This window comes from Camponotus vicinus, unplaced genomic scaffold (assembly GCF_025532165.1).
Source record: "Camponotus vicinus isolate PSW18456_S1 unplaced genomic scaffold, iyCamVici1.0 SCAF_8, whole genome shotgun sequence".
Classification (NCBI taxonomy): domain Eukaryota; kingdom Metazoa; phylum Arthropoda; class Insecta; order Hymenoptera; family Formicidae; genus Camponotus; species Camponotus vicinus.
Window position 1 is genome coordinate 1,214,886 of NW_028141980.1, and position 21,882 is coordinate 1,236,767.

The window sequence follows — 21,882 nt, forward strand, 5'->3', positions numbered from 1 at the left end:
GCTGCCTCTGCCGCTGCCGTGGGGCAGACGGGGCGGGCGAGGCCCGTCCCAGAGGCCGCCCACAGTCGGCTCCTCCCATCCTGTGGTCCGCCCTCCTCCCCGCCTCTGCACAAGGCAAACAGCGAGGGACCGCACGGCACGAGGAGGCAGTATGTCCCGCCACACCGCATCTATAGCAGACGCGGGACTTGTCCTCAATGCTGCTGCATCTGGCCGCGACATGCCCCCCCCAGCACTTGAAGCAGTGGAAGGGACGCGCCACGGCCAACTCCACCCTGGCAAAGGTCCAACCAATCCGGATGCGGCCCACTCCGGCCAGGTCGTCCGCAGCTCTCACCAGGCATCGGACCCAGGCTACTCCCATGCCGTTAGTGGGTCTGCTGATAGTGACCCTGATCTCCTCAGGGCCAGCAACGCCCCTGTCCACAATCGCCGTTATGACCTCCGCCACCGTTACCGCTTCATCGATTCCACTAACTCGGATCGCTGCCGTCGGTCTCCCAATCTTAACAGTGGGATCCTCGGCGAAGACCCTCCGCATCTCAGCGGCCAAGGCCTCCGCCTTGGACTCCTTTTCCTCTTTAACAGGGCCCGGGATCTCGAGGACATAAGAGCCCGTCAGCCCGCGACGGGCCCGCATGTCCCCGATCTCCAGGCTGCTAAGCTTCTCCGTTCCGATCTCCTGTCTCGCCGTGCGCAGGACTTCCGCGTACGATCCATCGGGGGGCGTGACGGTGATCGCAGCAATGGAGGGGGCCCTTCTCCCCCTTACAAGGGGAGAAGGATCCCCCACCGCCGCCCCGTCCGGCTCCCGAGTTCTGGCTCGGGCCCCCCGACGGTTGAGAGGAGCGGGGGAGAGTCCGCTGACCTCCCCCCTCCTCCCGGCCACCGTGGTCCACATGGGTCCTGACTCTTCCTTCTTCTTCGCCACCTCTTGGCGCTGCTCCGCCCCCGGCTCCCGCCCGGGGTATTCGATGGCGAGGGTTGTAGACTCCTTCTTCTTTTTCTTCTTCTTTTTCTTCTCCGACGCCCTTTCGGCGTCAGAGGCCCTCGGTATGGGGGCCTCAGGCACCGGGAGGTCATCAAAAGCCGCGGGTCGCCCAGTAGCCGGGAGGTCGTCAAAGACCACGGGGGGCCCAGCAACCGGGGTCATGGGGGGGACCAAGGAACCGAGTGATCCCCGGATACCCAGCCTCCCCACCACTTCGTCCACTATCCGGCCTATCACCCCCTCCATCCGCTGGAGGAGGGACAAGCTCGGATCAAGCAACCCAGCAGCCCCCTCCGCGGGTGGGGGGAGGGGCGCGGGCCGACTCCCGCAACTGAGGGGGGACGCCCGCATCCTCCCCCCAGCGGGGGGTGACAGCTGCAGGAGGGGTGGTGACGTGCGTGTCTGGGAGGGAGCTCTACCTCCCTGGCCCGCCGACTCCCCCCGTCCATCTCCACGATATACCTGTCCTTAACCTCCTGGAGTTCGTCCTCCAGTCTTCCTATCTTCTTCCTCAACTCCTCGCTCTCACGCAGAGCCTTCTCTCCCTCCTTTCGCGTTATGGCCGCCTGGTCCACCTCCCTCTGCAGACGCTCATTCTCCATTCTCATGCCCCTAATTTTCCTTCTAAGTTTGGCAGCGATCTCCTCATCCCGATCGCTCTGCTCCGCTTGGGACCTGTGCGCTAGGATATTAAGGCCGGCGTGGACTGTTAGGGCTGTGGACCTCAACAGTCTCACGTACTGGCCATTCAGGTTCTTCGCCGTCGTGGCCACCTTTTCTATCACTCGCACCGCCTGCATGATCTCGGACGTGATGTCAGGAGTCGGTTGATTATCCAACTGCTCCATCACGTCCTCCACAGCAGGCAGGCTGGCGGACGGTGGATCACGAGGTTGGGATCCGCCATCCTTCTCTCCTCCCATTCGTCTCTCTCCCTTTTTTTCTCCTCCTCCCTTTCCCTTTCTCTCTCCCGGATAGTATCTATAATGTTCGTGGTTCTAGGTCTATCACGCTTCCTTCTGTGCCTCGGTTCTGCGTCCCCCGCTGATCCCTCGTCCCCAGCCGAGAGAGCCGAACCATCCGATCTAAGAGGGTCCTCCCTACTTCTTTTGGGCGCCTTGGAGGGGGCGAAAACTGATGAGGAAGCCTCGCTGGTCTCTCCCCCTCCTGGATCAGGGTGGGCTCATCCACGCAGATGGTCGGGTCCACCTCCGACCCGGTAACATCCAACGGTGTGGAGGCCCGTCTGGCCCTGGTTTGTACTGTAGAGGATGTCTCCATCTTCTCCAGCTGGACGACGGGCAGCAGATTGCCGCCCTCCAGAAGACCTCCTATCCCCGGGGGCTCCGGAAGCGAGCCCGCCCTCTCCAATCTTCCGCCAGGAGGGGAGCGCATCGTAATGTTGCTCCTTCTGAAGACAGCATCCTCGTCCTTGCCGCGGACAGCCTCCACGACTTCAGCGAACACCGCCTGTGGGATGTCCCCGGTCGAACTAGACTTCCGCATGCCTGGAGGATCCAAGTACGTAGACGCCCTAGGGTCCAAGGTGCCCCTGGCTCCTTTCACCGGTGGCGACGCCACCGCTTCCTCTCCTCTTCCAATCGACATAAGTGTGAAGAATTCATCCATGATATCTATAACAATAAAACCGGTTCGGCCATCATGGCAGCCCCACCGCGGTGTGGCTCCTTCCCCGGTGAATATTAGTCCCTATTTAAGGGAAGGGAAACAGAGAAGCTGCTTTCGGTTAGCCAGGCCTATCCCTCCCTATGACTCTACAAAATAAAAGGGTTCCTGGAGAGGGCCAGGTCCAAAATGATGCTACAGGTTTTACGTCACCCCTATCGAGTGAGCCCCGTGAATCCGAACCACGGGTAACCCAAACCTCGGTCTAGACGGCGCCGGGAATTACCCTGCCCAGCTTCAGGTATGAGGAAATACTGGCCAAGTAATCCTCCATACACCCGCCCGGTTACCCGGCTTCAACCCCGTCATAGGCTCCACCAGCTGGGAGGGAGCGGTTTTTCCACATTAAACGTGGCCATTCAGGCCGGCTTTGCCCGCACAAGTCCGGGACTTACATTCCGACGTCTTCCAGGCCAGAGGTCAGGTACCGACGTCACCTCTCCACCGCGGTCGGCCGTGTCTCAACCACGCACCCACTCATTCATCCACACACTCACGCACACCCCGTGTGTGTCACAGGCCAAGATAATCCCGCCTCTAGCCCGGTCAGGTGACTAATTCACCCAACCACTCCTTCGGGCGGGGTCCCAGCCGGCACCCACTTTCCCAATTGGGGGACGCCTCACGGTAGGAGCATCTACCGCTCGGCACCCTCCTCCTACGGGATCACCCGTAAGTCAAGGACAGAGAGCAATCCTCCCCATACGGTGCCTTGCCACCGGGCGATTGAAGTCAGGGCCGCCAACCCCTATGCGCATCAGGCCATAATGCCCGGAGGGAGCGCAATCCCCCTTCCCGACTCCCGCCGGCCAGCGCCAACGAGCGACGAGGAAGTGCAATGGTGTACTCTTAGACCCATTCTCCAAGGAGAATGGGAGCCCTTCCACCACGACAAGGTGGTACACCACGCAGAGGGACCTGCGAGTCCTCTCTCTGTCTGTCTGTCTGTCTGTCTCTCTCTCTCTCTCTCTCTCTCTCTCTCTCTCTCTCTCTCTCTCTCTCTCTCATTCGCTCACTCACCTGTAATTTTTTTTTTTTTTTTACGAGAGGGGAAAATGCATTTTATGCATACCCACCGGTCGATCCAGTGAGTTATGTGGGACTCGAGTACCAAGTCGAATTACCAACTCGGTACTCCCTACCCACTAAAAACACCTCTCTTTTCACGAATTTCCTTTGACACACTGTCCCTCTGACTTCCCGAGATCTGTTTTCACATAACGTCAAAAAATAGTTATTATTACCTTGTTCGATGACTTTTGGTGTATTGCTGTAATTGCTTGAAGGAGAAATGAATTTTCCGATATGTCGTACGTTCTCAAATTTAACGTAGATATCACATTGCAAAAGACAAGAAATACACACTAAATTATTAACTGAAAGTTTTTCTTCTTTTATGAACTGTATTCTTTTATAAACTTTAACGTAATCACATTTATTTACTCACTCGATGAGACGAGAAATTTAATGATGAACTAATGACTCTAACCTTAACCTACCGCAACCTACCATGACAAAAAACTGCTTGCAGTCGCCGAGTAATTATCGTCGCGTCGTCGCGTCGTGTAGTAACGTGTCCGCGCGTGTTTCTTTCATCGAGTGATTTTTAATCGCCAACAGTTATTATTCGACAGTGATTAATAGTGATTAGTGATAGAGTCATTACTCGAGTCCCACATAACTCACTGGATCGACCGGTGTGTATGCATAAAATGTATTTTCCCCTCTCTCGTAAAAAAAAAAAAAATTACAGGTGAGTGAGCGAATGAGAGGGAGAGAGAGAGAGAGAGAGAGAGAGAGAGAGACAGACAGACAGCCCTTCCGATGGGCGCCACCTTGATGTGGTGGAAGGGCTTACGGGGTCCCGGTCGTCTGGGGCGGTTCAGTTGGCCACTGGCTGCTGTTCCGACCTGGGCGGGTGGGGCTCTACTAAGAGCGTCCATTGCACTTCCTCTCCTCGAAAAGGGAGAGAAGGGGGGTTGCGCACCCTCCGGGCACCTTGGCCTGATGCGCAGGGGTAGGCGGCCCTGACTTCAATCGCCCGGTTGACTCCGACCGTTAGGGACGACCTCGCTGCTTGCGGCGGGGCCTACCGTCCCGGGGTTCGGTGGGTGCTCCCACTTGAGGGGTGGCGGCGTATGCTGCGAGGGGGGATGGGGTGAAGGGGGGCCTTGAGTCTGGGGATGGCGTCCTTCTCGGGGCGTGCATCCTGGCTTGGGGTCTTCCGGATCCCCAGTGTGGGGGATGTGGTGGACGGGAGTCGTCCCTGTGTCCGGGGGGGCACCCTTGCGGTGTCGACTCGGGTGCAGGGCGGCTCTTTGACGTCCCACAGTGGGCAGGTGGAGGCCGTCCGGGCTTGCCCGGCGGATGGGCCCTCTGTCCTGGAGGATGTGGGTGCTGGTCCTCCCTGCGTATGGGTGGCGTCCATAGCTGGGCGTCCCCCTGCGCGAGGTGGATGCAGCGTCCCACAGTAGAGAGGTGCCTCTACCACCCGGCAAACGGCCTGGGGTGTGACCCCAGGATACGCGCCGGATAGGGGAGGCGACGGGTCGGTAGCTTAAGTCCGGAGATATCCGGACAACCGAGCTTGCCCGGGCTACCGACCTGGGTCGCACCGGGCCACTCGGACGTATTCCGAGCCCGGGTCGGTGCGACGGAGGACGCAACGGCTGGGTGTCCTTGGGGGGGGAACTTCCCTCCTCGGTGGTCGCCCGCCGCTGCCTGCCGCCAGAGCCGCTTAGGCATATTCCAAGGTCTGGGTCTGGCGGCGAGTTGGGTACCCGGTGGTTGCCGTGACCGTCTCCCTTTCCGAAACGGCAGTCACCGGGACGGCGCAGTGTCCCGGGTCTCGAGGACCCGGGACTGGACTTTAAGCTAGTCGCCGCGGCGGGTAAGGCGGGGTAGGGGAGCGGCTGCCCCGTCCCAACCGTCCGTGGGGCCCCCTGGGTGGCGCCACTTATCGCTGGTACCCCAGAGGTCGGAGGCTGGGGACCCCTGAAAGCCTGTGGGGGTGTCACAATCCCCACAGGGGAGTAGGGGGCTGGAGCTCCGTGTCGGGAATGTTCTTTCTCTCGACCTGAAGCATATGTTGACCCCCCGGGGGAACTTAGGGCCCGATCGGGGGGGTGTGTCCGGTCATGTTTCGGAGCACCCCCCCGGCCGGTGAGGGTACACCCGGTCAACGGAGCCGCGATAAGGAACGGGATTGATTTAAGATGAATATTGATACTACCCAACAAATTCAAAAAAATAATAATAAGAATGATGATGGTGACCATGAACCCATGGAACATGAGTATATGGAGGTTTATGAGGATTCCTCGGAACATCATGAGGAGTCTAATTTGGCTGGGCCTTCCTCAAAACACTATGAGGAAGTCTGAGGGGTCTTGCTGGACCTTCAATTGAGGGTCTACGAGAGGAGAAGTGGCGAGGAAGAGTGACACGCAATGTTGCGCTCAAAGAAAGGGGGCTTAGACGCCTCTCGGTCTCTCTGGTTAGATTACCAAAGAGAAACTACTCTTCCCCGAATCTTGCCATACTTGGGGAGAAGACGAAGGTTGACTCTGATATAGAGTTGATAGAGGGGGATGTTGATAGCATTCTCCCTCCCAAAAGAGGCCGCGGAAGACCGGAAACAACAGGAGAATTCCGCAAAAAACAAGAAAGGGAGGCCAAACTTCGTCTTCTCCAACAGGAGCAGGAAGAAAGGGAATTATTGGGAATGATGGAGGGATCCATCGATGTCCCCAATCCTGCCCGGATAAAGGCTGCCCAGAAATGGGCAGATGCGGAGGAGAAGCGGACTGAATATTTCCAGTCTGTCTCCACCGAAGAGGCAGTGAGTACAGTTCTCTCGAGAATGAAAGGAATGTATGCTCTAGCAGATCGTTCCAAGGGCCTCAATGGGATCTTTCAGAAACAGATAAAGGAGACCACTGCTACTGTAATAGGTGCTATAACAGTGTTGCACCAGAGACTTGCTGGCATGGAGGTTAATGATCAATTGGAAAGTTTCTCGAGACAGATTCGCCGGTTAGAGGAAGAAAACAGGCGAATGCGGGAAACAATGGAAAACATCCAGGCGAGGGAAAGTACTAGGACGGGGGAACGACTCTTAAATACTACCAGCCCGTGGGGAGAGGAACTTAAGGAGCAAAGGATCCCACGCAGGATCCCGCAGCCACCCAGGGGGGGGAGACCTTGCATGAGGTAGAGATGGGAGACCCGAGCAGCTCTCCTCCACCTAAAGGTGGGGAGCCGCTCGAGGGGAGGAGGAAACAGAAGAACTCACCTCCACCAAGTGGTGGGGAGCCCTTGAGTCTCCAGAAGGGAAAAAACCTGGAGGAGGAGAAGAGGAAGAAGGGAGAGAAAGCTGTTGTTTCAACAGCAACCTCAAAGGCTAAGCCATCTCCCAAGAAGTCCGTAGTAACCAGCAATGTTATGATTGTTGGTCCTACGCAGATGAGCAAGACGCAGGCCAAGAAAGTGCAGCGTATCGAAAAGGAGATGTCCCAGCTATAGGAACAGCTGAGGGAAAAGACCCAAACACTGAGGGACATGCGAGGGGGGAAACAAGTATCCTCAATCCCCAATGAGAGTAGAGCTCAAATGCGAGCCCAGCAACCAATGAAGACCGCTGGTAAAAAGAAGGATAAGGCTCCGACAAGCTCTAGTACCTCTACCCCCAAAGAGGCAATTCAAACTGGAGCTGAAAAACACGCTCCTGTTTCCTCGGAGACACTTGTTGCCTCCGGGGAGACCTATGTAACGGTCGTCAGGAAGAGACGGTCAAAGGGTGCTAAACCCGCACCCCCAGTATCGGGAGACACCGCCAGTGCTGGAAGTAACCCGAAGACTCAGGCTGCTCCTTTGGAGAAAAAGATAAAGAGGCGTAAACCGCCAAGAGTGGGTATAATTTGGCCACGTTCGAAATGGCCACGGATAAATTTGACCACGTTCAAAATGGCCACGGATAAATTTGACCACGTTCGGAACGGCCACGAACGGAACGGCCACGTTCGAAATGGCCACGGATAAATTTGACCACGTTCGAAATGGCCACGTTCGAAACGGCCACGTTCGTAATGACCACTCGTTCGTAATGGCCACGTTCGAAACGGCCACGTTCGGAACGGCCACGTTCGAAATGGCCACGGATAAATTTAACCACGTTCGAAATGGCCACGTTCGAAACGGCCACGTTCGAAACGGGCACGTTCGTAATGGCCACTCGTTCGTAATGGCCACGTTCGAAACGGCTACGTTCGTAATGACCACTCGTTCGTAATGGCCACGTTCGAAACGGCCACGTTCGGAACGGCCACGTTCGAAATGGCCACGGATAAATTTAACCACGTTCGAAATGGCCACGTTCGAAACGGGCACGTTCGTAATGGCCACTCGTTCGTAATGGCCACGTTCGAAATGGCCACGGATAAATTTGACCACGTTCGAAATGGCCACGTTCGAAACGGCCAGGTTCGTAATGGCCACTCGTTCATAATGGCCACGTTTGAAACGGCCACGTTCGGAACGGCCACGTTCGAAATGGCCACGGATAAATTTAACCACGTTCGAAATGGCCACGTTCGAAACGGCCACGTTCGAAACGGGCACGTTCGTAATGGCCACTCGTTCGTAATGGCCACGTTCGAAACGGCTACGTTCGTAATGGCCACTCGTTCGTAATGGCCACGTTCGGAACGGCCACGTTCGAAACGGCCACGTTCGAAACGGCCACGTTCGAAACAGCCACGTTCGGAATGGCCACGGAATGGCCACGAAATGTTGGAAGCACTACCCCTCACACACGCACTCACACACACACACACACACACACGGGGGGGTGCAAGGGGGGGCCTTCGGCCCCACCCTGTCCCCCTCGCTTCGCGTGAAAAGTTGCAAAGTGAACCCGTGCGCTATCGGGTTGGTGCGCTATCGGGATTGTGCGCGATTTACTTTGTGTGCTATCGGGTTGGTGCGCTATCGGGAATTGTGTCAATTTTTCGTGTGCTATCGGGTTGGTGCGCTATCGCACCGTGCGCTAACGGGACCCTCCCGGTCGTTTCGAACGTGTGGCCGTTTCGAACGTGTGGCCGTTTCGAACGTGGCCGTTCCGAACGTGGCCGTTACGAACGTGATCAAATCGAAATTTATTTAATATTTCCCGTGGCCATTCCGAACGTGGCCGTTTCGAACGTAGCCGTTTCGAACGTGGCCATTCCGAACGTGGCTGTTTCGAACGTGGCCGTTTCGAACGTGGCCGTTTCGAACGTGGCCGTTCCGAACGTGGCCATTACGAACGAGTGGCCATTACGAACGTAGCCGTTTCGAACGTGGCCATTACGAACGAGTGGCCATTACGAACGTGCCCGTTTCGAACGTGGCCGTTTCGAACGTGGCCATTTCGAACGTGGTTAAATTTATCCGTGGCCATTTCGAACGTGGCCGTTCCGAACGTGGCCGTTTCAAACGTGGCCATTATGAACGAGTGGCCATTACGAACGTGGCCGTTTCGAACGTGGCCATTTCGAACGTGGTCAAATTTATCCGTGGCCATTTCGGACGCTCCCAACCGCCAAAGACGGCGGCTGTTATTGTCACCTGCAATAATGGCGGGTATAAGGATCTCATGCAGGAGATTAGAGCTAAAATTAAGCTGACTGATCTTGCCATAGATGATACCAAGATAAGGCCGGCTATGAATGGCGGCCAGATGATAGAGGTCGCTGGCACTGAGAAAGATTCCAAGGCTGACCGATTGGCGTCTAAGTTCCGATGGTCATAAGACAGGAAGGAGTGAAAATCTCCAGATCGACAATGAGGGCAGAGTTACGGGTACGTGATATCGATGTATCCGTGACTGCTGACGAAATACGGGATGCACTGGCGGCTAAGGGCCAGTGTAGCCCTGACGCGATACACATGGGTCCCATCCGTAGAGCATTTAATGGAATGGGTACCATGTGGTTCCAGTGTCCACTCGCTTCAGCCAACAGGATGACTGAAGCCAGGCGAATACGAGTCGGTTGGACGGCATTAAGGGTGGAAAGGCTACCCGCGCGCCCCCTCCAGTGCTTTAAATGCCTGGAGGGTGGCCATGTTCAAGGCAGATGCCCCAATAATGTCGACCATAGGGGTCGATGTCATCGATGTGGTGAACCGGGCTATATCTCGAGCGCTTGTACTCGAGAAGTCCACTGTATTGCTTGTGCTGAGAACAATTTCCCGGCCAAGCACCGACATGGGAAGGCTGCTTGTCAGTCAGCAAAAAGGAAGAGGCGGGGGGAACCGGTGGCTGTTACACCTACTCCGGACCCCCCACCTACCATCTCTACGAGAAAAGAATCGGTCACGTCCATCTCGACAGCAATGTCGGATGGAAAGAAAGTGGCCGAAAAAAGGAAGTTGCCACTAGAGCAAACTACAGATACGGAAGTATCGGACAAAGAGAAGACGCCGAAACGCACCCTCAGCCAAAACAGAAGGGTAGGTAGGAAGGCCCACAGCGATCTGGGACTGAAGACTATCAGGACGCCTGATCCTGAATTCGAGGCGGATGTAGAAAGCCCGTAGGATGACAGGCATCCTACAGGCCAATTTAAACCACGCCTGCCAGGCACAGGATCTTTTCCTTCACAGTCTGGCAGAACGTGGTTGCGGAATCGGGATAATTGCGGACCCGTATAGATTTCCGCCCAATCACCCTTTATGGGCGGTATCTCAGTGCGGCAGAGCCGCGATTACGTGGAGGACAGTCACGAATTACCCCCCCTGCACCCCTCTCATGGCAGGGGAGGGTTACGTGGCTGTTCGTTGGGGGCTCATCGTTGTGATCAGTATATATCTGACACCGGCGCTGATCCTCGCCCAATTTCGGAGAGGGCTGGACGAAATCGGCGAATGTATCAGGAGATACATGCCGAGTCCAGTCCTTGCCGCGGGGGACTTCAATGCGAAGTCCCCTACTTGGGGACCCGAAGGGTGGGGCCCTTGAAGCATGGGCGGCGGGGCTCAATTTATGCCTCGTTAACACCGGGGCAACGAACACCTGTGTCAGGTCGCGGGGGGAGTCCATTGTGGATCTCACATGGGCTACCCCCTCGGCCTGGCATCTGGTGGATGAATGGGGGGTGGTGGTGGACGGCGAAACATTGTCGGACCACCGATACATTTTCATGACCGCCACCCCCACCCCCAGAGAGGTGTTGGCCCGCCGCCGCGCGGCTAGGTGTGGATCACGACGATGGGCCCTAAAGAGGCTCGATGAGGAGACTTTTTTCTTCTCGATCTTCGGAGCATTGTGGGCGAGGGGTAAACGAGAGGAGGACGGCGATACTGACCTGGGGGAGGAAGTTGGGTGGATCCGGCGTACCATCACAGAGGCGTGTGATGCCTCAATGCCCCGAGTCCGCCCCTCCCCCAGTAGAGCCGCGTATTGGTGGACGGAGGAGATTGCCGAGCTACGGCGCTCCTCCGTCCACGCTAGCAGGACCCTCGCTCGGACTCGCAGGTCCAGAAATACCCGAAACCTGGCTGCGAGGATCGAGGAGAAGCTTAATGCGTATAATAACGCACGAGTGGCCCTCCGACAGGCCATCAAAAGGGAGAAGGCCAGGGCCTGGGATGAGCTCTTGCACACCCTGGACGATGACCATTGGGGTCGCCCCTATAAGATCGTTTTCAAGAAGATGAAGGGGGGGAGGACCCCGGTCACAGAGATATTGGATCCCCAGTTCGTCAATACTGTGGTAGAGACTCTCTTCCCCGATGGGGAAGGAATCCAGAGTTTGCCCCCTCTGAGAGAAATCCCGGAGTGGGATGAAGACGAGCTGGGGGTTACCCAGGGTGAGCTCAAGGACGCCGTCGATAGAATTAAGTCTAGGAAGGCTCCTGGACCGGACGGCGTCCACGGCAGGGCCTGGGTCCTGGCCTTCAGCGAGATGGCGGAGGACATGAGGCATGTCTTTGGGAAATGCCTGAAGAAGGGCAGCTTCCCTCTAGCGTGGAGGAGGGCAAAACTTGTCCTCCTCCCAAAGAAGGGTAAACCGGGGGACTCACCATCGTCCTACCGGCCCATCTGCTTGCTGGACGAGGCTGGCAAAATCCTTGAAAGGATAATTGCCAATCGCCTCGTCCGGCACCTATCCCGGGAGGGTCCCAATCTAAGTGCGGACCAGTATGGCTTCCGAGACGGACGTTCGACTATCGACGCAATTCTGCGCGTAAGGTCCGTCTCGGAGGCCACGATTGAGGACGGCGGGGTGTTGCTGGCTGTATCCCTAGATATTAGGAATGCCTTCAACACCCTGCCGTGGAGATGGATAGCGGCGACCCTCGGACACCATGGGGCCCCGCGCTATCTGTCCGCGATAATACGGGACTACTTCCGGTACAGGATACTGGAGTACATAGATAGAGATGGGTTGGTACAGGAGAGAGGCGTTGGCTGCGGGGTTCCACAGGGCTCAGTATTGGGTTCGCTCCTGTGGAACCTCGCATATGGCCACGTCCTCCGGTGCGCCCTCCCCCCCGGCAGCACGGTCGTCTGCTATGCAGACGACACGTTAGTGCTTGCCGGGGGAAAGAGCTGGGGGGAGGCTGTTGCCACGGCAAACATGGCCGTGGCAAACGTGGTGCGCTCTATCCGCGCCCTGGGGCTGGAAGTGGCGGCTCAGAAGACCGAAGCGGTCTTCTTCCATGATGGTTCTCATGGCCCGCCGCCTCCGGCTTTCATCCGTGTAGGTGAGGCTCGTGTCCAGCTGAGCGAAAGTATTCAATACTTGGGGCTACAGCTGGATGCGACCTGGTCCTTTGGCGAACACTTCCGCCGTCTGGCCCCGAGAGTCTCTATGGCTCTCTACCGACTACTCCCAAACCTCGGGGGACCGGGCGGGAGGGTTCGCCGCGTATACGCCGCGGTGGTTGGCTCGGTGTCTCTATGGTGCCCCAGTCTGGACTGAGGATGTGACCGCTACCCGCCGTCTGCGCGATCTCCTTAGGAAAATGCAGCAGCGGGTGGCAATACGAGCGGCGAGAGGCTATCGAACCGTTAGCCACGCGGCGGCGACGGTCCTATCCGGGATGCCCCCGTTCGACCTCGCGGCCCAAATGTACCAACAAATGTACAGGAGGGTTCGCGAGGTTCGAGAAGCGTGGGTGCCGATAACCGGCAGAGTCCGTCGCATTATTAAGGACCAGGCTCGACAGTCGCTTCTCCTCGAGTGGCAACAATCGCTCGAGGACCCGCATGTTGCGGGGAAGCGAACTGTCGAGGCCATTCGACCCCATCTGCCAGCTTGGGTGAATGGGGTTCGACGCGAGGGGATCACCTATCGGGTGACACAGGTGCTCACTGGACATGGCTGCTTCGGTGAGTACCTGTGCAGGATAGGGAAAGAGCGCACCGAGAGGTGCCACCATTGCGCCTGTCCGTGCGACTCGGCGCAGCACACGCTGGAGACTTGCCCAGCGTGGGCGGCCGAGCGCGCGGACCTGGTGGCTATTGTAGGGGTGGATCTCACCCTCTCGGCCATAATTGCGGCCATGGTCGAGAGGGCTGAGGCATGGAGGGCCATGTCCTCCTTCTGCGGGAAAGTTATAACGCAGAAGGAGGACGCAGAGAGGGCCCGGCGAGGTGAGGGTGGCCGCCGCACCGTCACCCAAGACCCGCCACGAGATGGAGGAGATATGCCTTCGCCCCTGGGGGGGCCCTCTCCCACGTAGGAGGAGGCGCCATAACCCCCACCCTCCTCCCCAGATGGGAGGAGGATGACCTCGACTGGGGGGAGGGGGTCGATAATTGACCCATCCACCCCCCATCTTGCCGAGGAGAGATGGAGGTGCCACTGATAAGAGTCTCGACTCATAAAGGTGGCACCGCCGTTGACGGAGCAAGGTACTCCCCCGGGGGTGTTGCAGGAGCACACCCCCCGGAGGGATATAAAGAAGAAGAACCCGGGGTAAAACATCAACTCCCCCTCAAATTAGGGGAGGGGGGGTTTACCCTGGGCTCGGGAGGTCGGGGCCGAGCGGGCGACTCGGACCCTGACCTTGCCCCCCGAAGCACCACGGGAGGACGCGGCGCTGAGGAGGTGCCCCTCAGTGCCGCATACAAGAGAAGGGCCGCCACTACACACTCAAAGTGGCGGTGTGTGCGACGCTCTCCATCATTCCGGGGAGCGCGCACACAGAGTAGGTCGGGTGGTAGGGGGAGGATGTCCGGACGAATGCCTCAAGGCGATTGCCGGTCCTCCCCCATATACCCGAGAGGCATCCGGTGGGGTTTTAGTGGGTATACCCGTTAAATAGGGGAGTCCCACATAACCCGCGGTCCTTCCCCGAGAGCCGCGGGTATGCATTAAGCATTTCCCCATCGTGAACAAAAAAAAAAAAAAAAGACAGACAGACAGACAGAGAGAGAATGTATGTGTTCGCATGTGTGTCTGTATGTGTATAGCGACCAGCTGATCGCAGCAGGCGCCCCGCGTAAGCACCCGCGTCTGACGGTGAATCGCGCCACCCTTGCCTGCCTCTTGTATTCGACCCGTCATACGTTAACTACTTCCTTTAATAATTCAAAAACTAAGCTTCGGACGAAATTTTGCCAAAGGAAAAATTGTCTTAGAATGGTGTCAGGAATACGTCATTTTACAGACGGACGGTTTTTCGGGATCACCCTGTATATATATATAATAAAAAATTGATTTTAATATTTACAGTTATTTATCACATCTTGTGCACAAGTTGGACTACATAAGATTCTTATTGAACAAATATCTGGTATTACAAGTCGTATAATGTCGAAAAATAATTCAAAGCAGATTCAAGGTAAATATGTTGAATAAATATATTAAAATATTATATTTATATAAAATAATATATTATGAATATATTAACCCTCCAACTGAATAAAAAGAAAAGATAAAGATCACCTTCAATTTTTTGTAAATGAAATCTATTTTTTATTACATATATGTAGAATAATAAAACAAATCCATTGGTGTACAGAAAATACATTACTTTTAAGAAAAAATATAAGACTGCATGTTGCGAGTTTTATACTTTTTCTTAAAAGCAATTATATATGTTTTCTTTATACCAATAAATTTGTCTTATTATTCTATACATAAAAGTATTAAAATAACATTATTGAAAACTGAATGTTTTATAAGATATTTTTTTTTTGTCAAAATACTGTAATTTTGAAGCTCTTGTAACTCGAAAAATAGTAAAAAAAAATATTTTATTATGTTTTGGAAAACTCACGAGGAAGCTACAAGTATATGTAATGAAAAATAGGTTTTATTTTAAAAAATTGAAAGTGATCTTTGTATGACTTTCAAACGACTATGCAAAGTTACACTAACAACATTATCTTATGTGCCCTTTGAAACTCTACAATTTTTATCTAAAACATTTTTTTCTAAAACCTCATCATTTCGAGATATTAACCTATTCTAATTAAAATGGGAACTCCTATATATATAATTATATGAATATTATTATACAAATATTATCATTAATAGCTTATAAATATGCAAATTATAAACTTGGGTTTAAATTACATAATAAAATGTGTGTGATCTTTATTCTTACTCTATAAATATCATGAACAGAGATATCGTGTAAAATCCTGATGTCAGAATTTTTCATTAAGAAACGACATAAAAATTTACAACTAAACCATTTGACAAGAGATGACATCAGTGACACTCGCGTATCGATTTTATGAATCGCGACCGTAATTCAATAACCTTTTTATTGTGTGAAAATGATGACAGATGCTTCACAGATGACAATGTGCTGTAGATTTTAAAATTACGTCTACATGAATTGTTTACGTATTGTAAACAAATATTAATAATAAATATAAATAATATATATTAAAAATATATTAATATTAATCTGTAAAATTAATATTTATATTAATATATTATTAATATACATATTTATGTTTATTATTAATATTTGTTTACAATACGTAAACAATTCATGTAGACGTAATTTTAAAATCTACAGCACTATGTCATCTGTGAAGCATCTGTTATCAATTTCACACAATAAAAAGATTATTGTGAATTACGGTCGTGATTCGATACGCGAGTGTCACTGATGTCATCTTTTGTCAAACGGTTTAGTTGTAAATTTTTCCTACGTTTCTTAATGAAAAATTCTGACATCAGGGCAGCTATTATGTAGCTTTTATGATTTCGATCGGAATCTTACGTTTCCGATCGGCTATATTCCGATCACAATTCCGTTCACGTCTTTCAGCTATTATGAATCTTGTCGAAATCGGAACGGAATCGGGTTTCCGTACGTTTTGGTAGATGCGAAATGAGAATTAATGAAACAAGCGGAATGGGCGAAACGGACAGTTTCAGCCAATCACGGTGCAAGAAAAACGCGTCATTTTTAAGTGTCACGCTGATTCCGCTCAAAATAAAGTTACACAAGCCATCAAATATTAACATTGACAGCCGTTGATAGCCTTTTTATTAATTTTTAAAAGTTTTATTTGTTTACAAAGTATAAAAAATTAAATAAAATTTAAATTTAAATTGAAGTGTTAAGTTATATTTTGTAGAAACATGCATCAAACAAAACGTGCTGCAGAAACGTGCTGCAGAAACACAACAGAAAATGTAAGTAAAATATTTATCTTTATAATAATTTTTTACAAAAAATATAATAAATATAAATAAAAATAATACACTAATCATATAATAATAATATTACACATACACACACACACACACACACACACATATATATACAGGGTGAGTCAAAAGTATGTTTTAAAAATTTGTGAGCGTGTTCCTGGATAAAAAGGAAGAACAAATGTTCATATGAACATATGGTCGCAAATGCTTTGTTGTCGAGATAATGGACATAAATCAGCAGTATCAAATAATGCTTTATTTGAACGTTTACAATTTTGTTATTGTTACGAATGCGCCACCCACCACCCCCTACCCCCCCCACCCAACCAAACCAAACCACACTACCAACCAAAAAAAACAAACAAAAAAAACAAAAAAAAAACAAATAACAATAACAAAATTGTAAACGTTCAAATAAAGCATTATTTGATACTGCTGATTTATGTCCATTATCTCGACAACAAAGCATTTGCGACCATATGTTCATATGAACATTTGTTCTTCCTTTTTATCCAGGAACACGCTCACAAATTTTTAAAACATACTTTTGACTCACCCTGTATATATATACAAAATGTATATATATAATTGCCATATATATTTGTCATATAAATGTCATGTATTAAATACGAGGTCTGTCCCAAAAGTATCCGACCTTCCTTCATATTTCCCCGCTGGTGTTATTCTGCGTCATCGGGCTGGTGGCATCCTTCGAAGTAGTCCCCATTTGATTGAAGAATACGCTCCCAACGGCCTTTCCACTTTTGGAAGCAGTCCTGGAACTCGTTTTTTGGTATCGCCTTTAGAGCGTTCGTCGTATTAGTTTCGACTGTTTCTTTGTCGTCGAATCGGTGTCCTATGAGCGGCATTTTTAATCTTGGGAACAGCCAAAAGTCGCAGGGAGCTACGTCAGGACTGTACGGAGGCTGATGGAGCTGTACGACTTTGTGCTTTGTCAAATATTGCTGCACGAGGTTCGATGCATGCGCTGGCGCGTTATCGTGATGAAGAACCACCACCAGTCACCGCTTGACCAAAGCTGATGCCGTTTTCTTCTAATTGCGTCACGCAATCTTTTCAAAACTTCAAGATAATATTCTTTGTTGATCGTCTGACCTCTAGGAGCATATTCGTGGTGCACAACACCCTCATAATAAAAAAAAACAATCAGCAACGACAACTTGACATTGCTCCGACTTTGGCACGCTTTTTCGGTCGTGGCTCCGACGACAGCTTCCACTGCGAAGACTGTCGTTTTGTTTCAGGATCATAACCATAAACCCACGATTCATCACCAGTTATAATCTTTTTAAGCAGATTTTCATCATTATTGACCATTTCCAAATTGTCCTGAGCGATTTCAAGGCGAAGGTTTTTCTGCTGCACCGTTAGCAATTTCGGAATGAATTTCGCACACATACGAACCATTTGCAAATTTTCAGTTAAAATCTTCCAAACACTAGTTTTCGGTATTCCAAGATCACATTCTAGTTCTCGCACAGTCAATCGACGATCTTCATTGATCGCAAGTCGCACACGTTCAATATTATCCGGTGTTTTTGTCGTCGAAGGCCGCCCAGAGCGTGGGTTACTATCAACAGATGTGCGGCCATCTTTGAACCGCTTATACCACTCTTTTATTTGTGTTTTGCTCATACACTCGTCCCCAAATGCCGTCTTCATCATTTTGATGGTCTCCGCACAACTCTTTTCGAGTTTTAAGCAAAATTTAATGCAAATTCGTTGCTCCGATCTTTCCGTCATTTTTTACAATAGCAAAATGCGACGAACGTAAAAAACACTTTGTAAACAAACGCACGCTGCACGTGAACTAAGGCGTCCAGACGAAAACTGCGGCATCTAGGGAGTTCGTGAAGCTTTACAGTTGACACTCGTACCCGGCAAAGGGCGCTAAAATTGTCAGGCGCGAAGATATGAAGGAAGGTCGGATACTTTTGGGACACACCTCGTATATCATATATTTTTATAAATAGAAACGGAAAAAGACTTCTTCTGAGCAACGTCTATTAATGTTGCAATATATGGAGGAACATCCAGATTTTGCGCAGAATCGAATGCAAGCTACGGATGGAAAGAAAAGAAGCAAGATGCTGTGGGAGAAACTTTCAAATAGTCTCAATAGTTGCGGAAATGGAACTACAAAGACCGTTGATAAATGGATCAAAGTAAAGATTATAATTGTAACATTAGAACATATAGAACATTATTAAAGTTCCCAACAGAGTTGAGAAGTAACGCGTTACTTGCAACGCCGTTACTTTACATTACTTTTTTTCGAAAACAAATATTCATAACGGCGCTTAAATATTATTATAATTATTATAACATCATAAATCTCTGTGTATCTTAGCTTGATTTGTTAAAATATAAATTTTACGATATTATATTAATAAATAATCAATAAATTAAAATACATAAATATATAAATAAATAAAATTAAAAAATTAAAAATAATAAATAATAAAAAATAAATAATAAAATAAATAAATGATAAATAAATAAATAAATAATAAATAATAATAAATAAATAAATAAATATATAAATAATAAATAATTTATATAAATGAATTAATAATATATAATAATATAAATAAAAATAATAAATAATAATAATAATAAATAAATAATTATTATTTTTATTTTAATAATGTTCTATATAGTCATGGCGAGATTGGCGCGTTGATGTTAAAGCGAAAGCAGCAAAATTAAAAAGTTATCAAAGAGGTACAGGAGGAGGAGGCACAAGCACAACTCCTTTGTTAGAAATAGAGGAACGATTATTATCGTTAATAGGTATAGAAGCAGCAATTGGCCATGAAAGTGTTATAGATCCAGCAGAGGTAGCTATATTTAAATTTATTTACTATTTATTATTAAATTAAAATGTTATAATTATTTTTATTTTTTATCTTTATTGTTTTATTTATTCATCCTTTTTATTATTCCTTTTTTTTATTTACAGCCAGAAGTTTGGAGAAAACACGTATTACCGTGAATTAATTTAACGGAATCCTCGAGAAAAAATACTCGAAATGATTTTACTTCATCCAGACGACAGACGACACAGACACACAGACACATTTCAGATACACAGACAGATACACATCGATCTTCTCATTCACCTGTGTTCGATAGTTTAGCGGACGCGGGAGTGAGACAGGTAGCGAGGAGTCGAATCGAACGAAAAGGATAGTCAGATAAGTCGCGCTTGATTTTAACAGTGCAGACTGTACACTTTTAATCAAATAAATTACACAAATAATTATCACAATGTTTATTGAATTAGAGATAAGAGTTTAGAGCCACCGCCGGCAAAAGATATCCGCGAGCAACGGAAACAAAGAAATCGGTTTAAAGCAGTAACGTGTTAGAAGCGAAGTACTTTCAAACAAGAAGCGGACGAGTTTCTCGGCGTCGGTTTATATATGCTCTGTCCTTCGAGAATGATCTAGGTTTTTGCAGAAAGCAACGTATTTCCGTTGACATTTTTTCATAGCATGATTTGAGATTTTGGATTACTCTCAAAGGACAAATTTTATTATCGCGGGCCCCTTTTGGGCATTGTCGCGATGGCCGCCCGTGATTGGGCGCCAGTGGCGTCGAAACCGCGTGTCGCGATAGGCGCGAGGTGACGACAATTATTGAGCTTGCTATTTGCCGCTAACACTCGCTCTGAGTACGTCACTGACGCGCCAAATACGATTGCGAATTTAATTGCAGGTTTTACTTGACTCGATTTTCAGACATTCCGCCCGCCTCGTCAACGACTGTTGTCGAAATTGTTCGGATGACTCGGGCGCATTTCCGCAGGGTACGCTCCTGCAGCCTATCAATGAAGCGCGTAAAGCTGCACGCGATTACGTGAGTGCGCGGGGGCATTGTTTAGTTTACTATGCAGTGTTACGCAGAGTGATAGCGTTTATCCGCTAGTTCCCAGGGTGCAGGCAAAGTGCGCGAGGGGAGTCGGAAGCGAATGTCGTGTGTTAATTACGGCGGGAGAGCGGAGTCCAAACCCGTAGCTACAGATCGAGAATCTCGTGCAATTTCTCAGTGGACAATCCGCCTAACTTGATGCAGCGAGCATGCGAGCAGCCGGATAAGCCGGCGTGAGGCGGGGACGGACGTCGCGCCGAAAAGGGTAAATAACAGCTGTGCGATTCCTTTTATAGCATATTCACTTATTTGATTGAGCGGAATCGTGACTTCGAGCTGTCGTTTATGAATAAGCAATAATGTGAGCTATGACGCGATCATTTCGCAATTGCCTTATCGTAATCATTAAGCTATAATTAGAGAAAACAATCGACACAGGAAAAAAAAAGTACAAAAAAAAAAATTGAATATATATAAGGGAATTATTAACGGCAAAGGAATAGCAGCTGGAAGTGATAAATTCCGTTCTGATAACTAGCGCAAAATTAAAGCGAGTATAATTCACCGGCAATATTAAGGTGAATTATTGTAAGATATTCTTTTCCTCCCTTTACGGTGTTTTTGATGGCTTAGGCGTAAACGTAAGGTAACTGGTAATCTAATTTCCCTTTTTCCTTTGCAGGGTTTTTACAATATATACAACGGAGTTCTTCGGTACCGCAACGAACCCGACCAAGTTTATCGGTGAGTTTCAGCATCGTCTACGTTGCCGTTCGGTAGCAGGACGATCTTGACGACGGGACGCTTGAGCTCGGAGGCCGCTGTGCGGACGGTGACGACGCGGACGAGGCCATCGTTTCCTGGGTGGACTTCGACGATCCGGGCGAGAGGCCAGCGTGTGGGCGGCGTGGTCTCATTGCGGATGAGACAAAGGCGGCCCGGCTGAATCTCGTCCGTAGAGGCCTTCCACTTTGGTCGAGACAAGAGGGAGTGGATGTACTCTTGCGACCATCTCTCCCAGAAATGATCGCGCATCCTCTGGAGCATCTGCCACCTCGCCAGGCGGTTGCTGGGCACTGGAGCGAGGCTGGCCTCGGGCACGGCATTAAGCGCAGTCCCGATAAGGAAGTGGCCCGGAGTCAACGCCGCAGTGTCGTCCGATAAGGCCTGGAGTGGCCTTGAATTTAAGCACGCTTCCACTTGTGCAAGCAGCGTGCTTAGTTCCTCGTATGTTAACGAGGTTTCGCCTAGTACTCGGCGAAGATGGTGCTTCACCGATTTCACTGCCGCCTCCCAGAGCCTGCCGAAGTGCGGAGCGGAGGGAGGGTTGAAACGCCAAACGATCCGATCATTGGCTAGTTGATCGGCGATGCGTCGTAGCTCTGGATTCCCAGTGGAGAAAAACTCTCGAAGCTGCCTGTCCGCTCCTACAAAGGTAGTGCCGCAATCGCTTGTGATGCTGTGGCACAGACCTCGGCGAGCCGTGAACCGCCGCAAAGCGGCGAGAAAGGCATCTGTAGAGTAGTCCGAGACTGCTTCAAGATGGACGGCCCTCATGCTCATACAGACGAAGATTGCGAGGTAGCCCTTGTATGCGCGATGGCCGCGCCCTTTCGAGGTCCTCAGCATTAGCGGTCCGGCGTA

At 50.3% G+C, this 21,882-nt stretch overlaps 5 protein-coding genes across 5 annotated transcripts; 3 read left to right on the top strand and 2 right to left on the bottom strand.

Moving 5' to 3' along the window:
• Positions 1-10,256: 10,256 nt before the first annotated feature.
• Positions 10,257-10,676, top strand: LOC145975948 (uncharacterized). Its single transcript, XM_083106713.1, has one exon. It carries the CDS (start codon positions 10,257-10,259, stop codon positions 10,674-10,676), a length of 420 nt encoding a protein of 139 aa, XP_082962839.1.
• A 2,009-nt stretch (positions 10,677-12,685) lies between these two features.
• LOC145975949 (uncharacterized) lies at positions 12,686-13,405 on the top strand. Its single transcript, XM_083106714.1, has one exon. It carries the CDS (start codon positions 12,686-12,688, stop codon positions 13,403-13,405), a length of 720 nt encoding a protein of 239 aa, XP_082962840.1.
• Positions 13,406-17,024: 3,619 nt separating this feature from the next.
• Positions 17,025-18,030, bottom strand: LOC145975950 (histone-lysine N-methyltransferase SETMAR-like). The gene is made up of 2 exons (XM_083106715.1): positions 17,542-18,030; positions 17,025-17,309 (listed from the first exon to the last, which is right to left on the bottom strand). Exons 1-2 carry the CDS (start codon positions 18,028-18,030, stop codon positions 17,025-17,027), a joined length of 774 nt encoding a protein of 257 aa, XP_082962841.1.
• A 344-nt stretch (positions 18,031-18,374) lies between these two features.
• Positions 18,375-19,247, top strand: LOC145975951 (uncharacterized). Its single transcript, XM_083106717.1, has 2 exons — positions 18,375-18,530; positions 19,026-19,247. The coding sequence occupies exons 1-2, from the start codon at positions 18,375-18,377 to the stop codon at positions 19,245-19,247; spliced, it is 378 nt and encodes a 125-aa protein (XP_082962843.1).
• Positions 19,248-20,976: 1,729 nt separating this feature from the next.
• Positions 20,977-21,795, bottom strand: LOC145975952 (uncharacterized). The gene has a single exon (XM_083106718.1). The coding sequence runs from the start codon at positions 21,793-21,795 to the stop codon at positions 20,977-20,979; it is 819 nt and encodes a 272-aa protein (XP_082962844.1).
• Between the last annotated feature and the right edge of the window lie 87 nt (positions 21,796-21,882).

Bases quoted from the DNA above. Each gene is read 5' to 3' on its own strand.
- LOC145975948 (XM_083106713.1), top strand. From the start codon at position 10,257: ATGACAGGCATCCTACAGGCCAATTTAAACCACGCCTGCCAGGCACAG.
- LOC145975949 (XM_083106714.1), top strand. From the start codon at position 12,686: ATGCAGCAGCGGGTGGCAATACGAGCGGCGAGAGGCTATCGAACCGTT.
- LOC145975950 (XM_083106715.1), bottom strand. From the start codon at position 18,030: ATGATGAAGACGGCATTTGGGGACGAGTGTATGAGCAAAACACAAATA. The intron at 17,310-17,541 runs GTCGGAGCAATG...AACCTCGTGCAG, and splicing joins GACCGAAAAAGCGTGCCAAA to CAATATTTGACAAAGCACAA.
- LOC145975951 (XM_083106717.1), top strand. From the start codon at position 18,375: ATGTTGCAATATATGGAGGAACATCCAGATTTTGCGCAGAATCGAATG. The intron at 18,531-19,025 runs GTAAAGATTATA...TGTTCTATATAG, and splicing joins CCGTTGATAAATGGATCAAA to TCATGGCGAGATTGGCGCGT.
- LOC145975952 (XM_083106718.1), bottom strand. From the start codon at position 21,795: ATGAGGGCCGTCCATCTTGAAGCAGTCTCGGACTACTCTACAGATGCC.